This window comes from Neltuma alba, unplaced genomic scaffold (genome assembly GCF_004799145.2).
Source record: "Neltuma alba isolate B1F8T4 unplaced genomic scaffold, ASM479914v2 tig00012014_pilon, whole genome shotgun sequence".
Classification (NCBI taxonomy): domain Eukaryota; kingdom Viridiplantae; phylum Streptophyta; class Magnoliopsida; order Fabales; family Fabaceae; genus Neltuma; species Neltuma alba.
In genome coordinates, this window is record NW_021636585.1 from 971,896 (window position 1) to 977,330 (window position 5,435).

At 38.2% G+C, this 5,435-nt stretch overlaps 1 protein-coding gene across 1 annotated transcript; it reads left to right on the plus strand.

Annotated features, from left to right (window-relative positions):
- The first annotated feature begins 620 nt into the window (after positions 1-620).
- On the plus strand, positions 621-4,256 carry LOC114721258 (stromal 70 kDa heat shock-related protein, chloroplastic). Its single transcript, XM_028907093.1, has 8 exons — positions 621-1,332; positions 1,547-1,799; positions 1,915-1,994; positions 2,093-2,235; positions 2,320-2,418; positions 2,599-2,788; positions 3,071-3,469; positions 3,576-4,256. Exons 1-8 carry the CDS (start codon positions 772-774, stop codon positions 3,972-3,974), a joined length of 2,124 nt encoding a protein of 707 aa, XP_028762926.1. The 5' UTR covers positions 621-771; the 3' UTR covers positions 3,975-4,256.
- Positions 4,257-5,435: the final 1,179 nt, after the last annotated feature.

Genomic DNA, 5,435 nt, shown 5'->3' on the forward strand with positions numbered 1-5,435 from the left:
AACGAACATTTAAAACAGAATAAGATCCCCAGAATAGTTTTTTAAAAAAAGTATGATTAAATTAAGTGGTGATATAACAAACAAAGAAAAATTAAATGAAAAAAATAGAAAACAAATTATTTACATTATTTGATATAATAAAACCTTTATTTTTTTAATTTATCATTGATTAATAATTGATAATTGATAAATCTTCTTGATATGTTATCTCATTAATTAATTAATTAGAAATAAGGGACATTATCAAGAGGTTTTATAGAAAAAATTTAATTACCCAAAATTTATAAGGACAAGTGACTAATATGAAACCGTTGTTATTTTCTACTCTAAAACTTGTAATTATTTATTTTCATAATAGATTTTAAGATAATTAAAATTTTTTTGAGGGTTTTATTGTAATTCTTTCATAAAATAAGCTCAACAGCCCCATCGCATTCTTTCAACCGTATTGGTTTTTTCGCCGCCCACATATTGCAATCCGACGGCTATAAATCAAGACATATTCGGGCCTCCAATAATCTGACGGTAACTCGGACATCATTCTAGAATATTCCGCCAGTCACCACATAAAATAGCCTTCCAAATCCTATCTTCTTCCCCTATCCCTTCGCTTCTTCCTTCTTCTCGGGTTAGGGTTTTGCCGTCCTCCCTTATCCCCTCTCTTTCTCTCTGCAACTCTTCACCGTTGGTCCCAATTTATATACCAATCTCTTGCGTAGTGAACTATTAAGTTTCTGTAATTCGCTCAAATACTACTTGAATTCAATCACTATGGCTTGTTCTAGTGCCCAAGTGCACGGTCTTGGTACTCCATCATTTGCCGGTTCACTGAAGAAGCCAAATTCTTCTCATTCCAGAACTGTATTTTTGGGGCAGAGGGTAGGTAGTTCATCTCATTTAGAGTTCCCTCGTTCTGCATTTTTGAAGCTAAAGAGCAATACCAGGAGAAGATATAGTGTGGGGCCAGTGAGAGTTGTGAATGAGAAAGTGGTGGGTATTGATTTGGGGACGACTAACTCAGCGGTGGCTGCCATGGAGGGTGGAAAGCCCACAATTATAACCAACGCCGAGGGTCAAAGAACTACGCCGTCTGTGGTGGCATACACCAAGAATGGAGACAGGCTTGTGGGTCAAATTGCGAAACGCCAGGCTGTGGTAAACCCTGAGAACACTTTCTTCTCGGTGAAGAGGTTCATCGGTAGGAAGATGTCCGAAGTGGACGAAGAGTCAAAGCAAGTCTCATACAGAGTGATGAGGGATGACAACGGAAATGTGAAACTTGAGTGCCCCGCCATTGGCAAGCAGTTCGCGGCCGAAGAAATCTCTGCTCAGGTATAAACCTTATTGTATGGTAAAGCTTCATGATGGTTCATTTTCACAAATGGTTGAATTTTATAAACTTTTGATTAGTTATACTGACCTGTCGAGCTTTCATGTGGGGATTAAACGGCCTGGTCTGTTAATTTTATCCCCCGGTGGTTCGTACTCGGTAGTTTGATTGTTGTGAATAAACTGGGTTATAATAATTTCTTTGCTTCTAATATAGGTTTTGAGAAAGCTTGTGGATGATGCTTCTAAGTTTTTGAATGATAAAGTGACTAAAGCTGTAGTAACAGTGCCTGCGTACTTCAATGATTCCCAAAGGACTGCAACTAAGGATGCTGGTCGTATTGCTGGATTAGAAGTTCTTCGTATCATCAATGAGCCGACTGCAGCTTCTTTGGCATATGGTTTTGAAAAGAAGAACAATGAAACAATCTTGGTATTTGACCTTGGAGGTGGTACTTTTGATGTTTCAGGTACCTTGAGCGTGTCCACTTGCCTTTCCCGGTCTTGAAAGATTACTTTTATGAGTTATAAATATTATTTTATCCATTTTTCATATAGACTTATGTGTATTTGCCTTCATATTAGTTCTTGAGGTCGGAGATGGAGTGTTTGAGGTGCTTTCTACCTCTGGAGATACACATTTGGGTGGTGATGACTTCGACAAAGTAAGATTCTTTTCTTGTTTTTCCCATCATTAGTAGGATGTGACTGTTCTTTGATTGTCTGAACTGACTGTTTTACTATCTCTATATCTTCACTGCAGAGAGTTGTTGATTGGCTGGCTTCAAACTTCAAGAGAGATGAAGGCATAGATCTTTTGAAGGACAAACAGGCTCTTCAGCGTCTCACTGAGACAGCTGAGAAAGCAAAAATGGAGCTGTCATCATTGACTCAAACAAATATCAGGTATGGATTCTTTACCTGAGTATTGTATGGCCGTGTTAATGTGAAGTTTTATCCAAATGATGGTGATTGTGCGTGTTTTTTCAGTTTGCCATTCATAACTGCCACAGCTGATGGACCTAAGCATATTGAGACTACCCTTACGAGGGCTAAATTCGAGGAATTATGTTCTGATCTTCTTGATAGGTAAGGAACAGTGGAATTCATTTTTCTGTTTACCCCCGTGGAATTGGATTTTTTTTTTTTTTGTAACTTGGAAAGAAATATAGTTGGTTTTTGGGCCGAAAAATTTTGCACGTTCATTGAGGCTTTCCTCAAGACTAAAGGAACCTATCAGGTGTAATTCTCGAGTCAGTTGTCTTTCAGGCTCAGGACACCAGTTGAAAATTCGTTGAGGGATGCAAAACTGTCAATTAGTGATATTGATGAGGTGATATTGGTGGGGGGTTCAACACGTATACCTTCTGTTCAAGAACTTGTGAAGAAGATGATTGGCAAGGACCCAAATGTCACTGTCAATCCTGATGAAGTGGTTGCTCTTGGAGCTGCAGTTCAGGTGGGTTTTAGCTGCTTCGGTTGCTAATCAGTAATTATTCATTTCACCTTTTTTTTTTTTTAAAGTGTTGTAGTCCATAAGAATATAATCTCTTCATTGACCGTCAGCGACCAGTTAAGCAGGATGCCTGGAAATAAGCCAGCTTAAAGTTGCGATTGAATCGGGTGTCACACTTATTGGCTAATGTTACTCTCCCTTGAGAACCAGTCAGAATTGAGTGCTCTGTTGACAGTGCATTATATTTATTGACTAATATGTTGTTAACCTTTGTATTTATTTTAGGCTGGTGTTTTGGCTGGAGATGTAAGTGACATTGTGCTATTGGATGTTAGTCCATTGTCATTGGGTCTGGAAACTCTAGGTGGTGTCATGACGAAAATTATCCCACGAAACACTACTCTTCCTACCTCAAAGTCAGAGGTCTTCTCAACAGCTGCTGATGGGCAAACAAGTGTGGAGATCAATGTCTTACAGGGTGAGAGAGAATTTGTGAGGGACAACAAATCTCTTGGTAGCTTCCGGTTGGATGGTATCCCTCCAGCTCCTCGTGGTGTTCCTCAGATTGAGGTGAAATTCGACATTGATGCCAACGGCATTCTCTCAGTCACTGCTGTGGACAAGGGAACAGGAAAGAAACAAGACATTACCATTACGGGTGCTAGCACCTTGCCTAATGATGAGGTAACTGAAAATGACAATCATGGACTTCTTAACATGCTGTAATTTAATGTTTGAAATGGAGCTTAAATGATGCTCACATCACAATGATATTGTAAATGAATTGCAGGTAGATAGGATGGTGAAGGAGGCAGAGAGGTTTGCAGGTGAGGACAAAGAGAAGAGGGATGCCATTGACACAAAGAACCAGGCAGATTCTGTGGTCTACCAGACTGAGAAGCAGTTGAAGGAGCTGGGAGACAAGGTTCCTGGCCCTGTGAAAGAGAAGGTCGAAGCTAAACTTGGGGAGCTTAAAGATGCAATCTCAGGCGGTTCGACCCAAGCCATCAAGGATGCCATGGCTGCCCTCAATCAAGAAGTTATGCAGCTTGGTCAATCCCTATACAACCAGCCAGGAGCTGCGGGAGGAGCAGGTCCTTCACCCCCCGGTGGTGAGTCTGGCCCCACAGAGCCCAAAGGCAAGGGACCCGAGGGGGATGTGATTGATGCAGACTTTACCGACTCTTAGATGAGTCTTGAGAGATTTTCTGATGCTCTTTTTTTCAACGCTAAATGATCTGCTAGTTTTTTTTTTTTTAAAAAAAAAATTTATTAGTAGTGATTTTTTGTCAATGAAGAGTGGATGGATGTTCTAATTACGGTTACACGGGGATTTTATAGATGGTTATTGAAGCCTGTGTAGTAGGGGAAGAAATCATCTAAAACCATAAATATGATGAACGGCATTTTTTGGATGCACTTTTCCATACTTGAAATGTAGTAAATATGAAAGGGTATCAGCTGTCGTGGGAGAAATATATCAGCTCAAGATGTAGTTTTATAATTTATATTTGAATAAATCTTGCCCAGGACGCGTTGTTATTTAGTAGTTGCTTTCGTGAGAGAGGTTCTGCTTCCTCTATTTGAATATTTAATTGCTGAACTGGAATTAGCCTTGTTTTGGTACGAGGGAGCATTGTTGTCAAACCCATTATGTTGTCGTTTTATAAAATAGTGTTAACTTCTTGTTAAACTTGTGTTCTTCTGCCCCTAACCTACAAAATCATGTTAAATTGTTTTTAAACTCGTTAATTATATAGATTTGATTATGATTAGTATTTTTGTATGTGAATTTTGTAAAGTTTTTATTTATTTATTTATTAATAAAAGTAAATTTTTAGGAGTTTACATCTCCACCATAAGTTTGTTTGCACTTGTAAATTTGAAAATGTTGTAAGGGAGTTTCAGTCGGAACACTATATGTTTCAATAAGTAGAGGATTGGCGTGCGAGATTACAACAGAATATAGTTGAAATTGATTTATTTTCATCATCTGCCACCTCCGTGTAAAGTGGGCAAGAAGTTAGTCCCGATATTCATAAAATTAATATTTTTCAGGAGTTGTAGTTTGTTTGATTTGATACTTCTACGTCTTCTTTTTTATCTTTGACTACATCATTCAGCTTTGCTCTGGTACTGGTGGCTCTTTTAACTTTGATCTGTTCGGAGTTAACCGCACTAATATAATGAAATTAGAAAATTTAATTAAAAGGAAAAAAAACGTATCAATATCAAATTGAAAAAAATTAATAGAAAAAAAGTACTGACGAAATGAGTTCCTTTAGCGTAGATTTCAATTCTTATCTAGCATAATCAATAATATCCTTATACGAGTGCTGAGGCATTATTACATCTAGACGAGAAGCAGCTAACGGCTAAACACGTGCACAGTTTAAAATCGGGAGAATTACAATTAAATCCTATACAAGAGAATAATTACTAAAAAGTCTAATAACAACCTGAACAGCCTGTAATGACAACTTCTGGAGTAGAAAATAACAATCTCTGAGACTTGTTTTGTAATTTTTTTCCTTACATGGGACCTCATTGTAATTCTCTCTTTAAAATCCCTGAGAAAGTCTTGAATTTGCATTGAAAACCATCACCCAATTTGCCTCAATCTCTGACCACACCACCATATCTCTCCCAG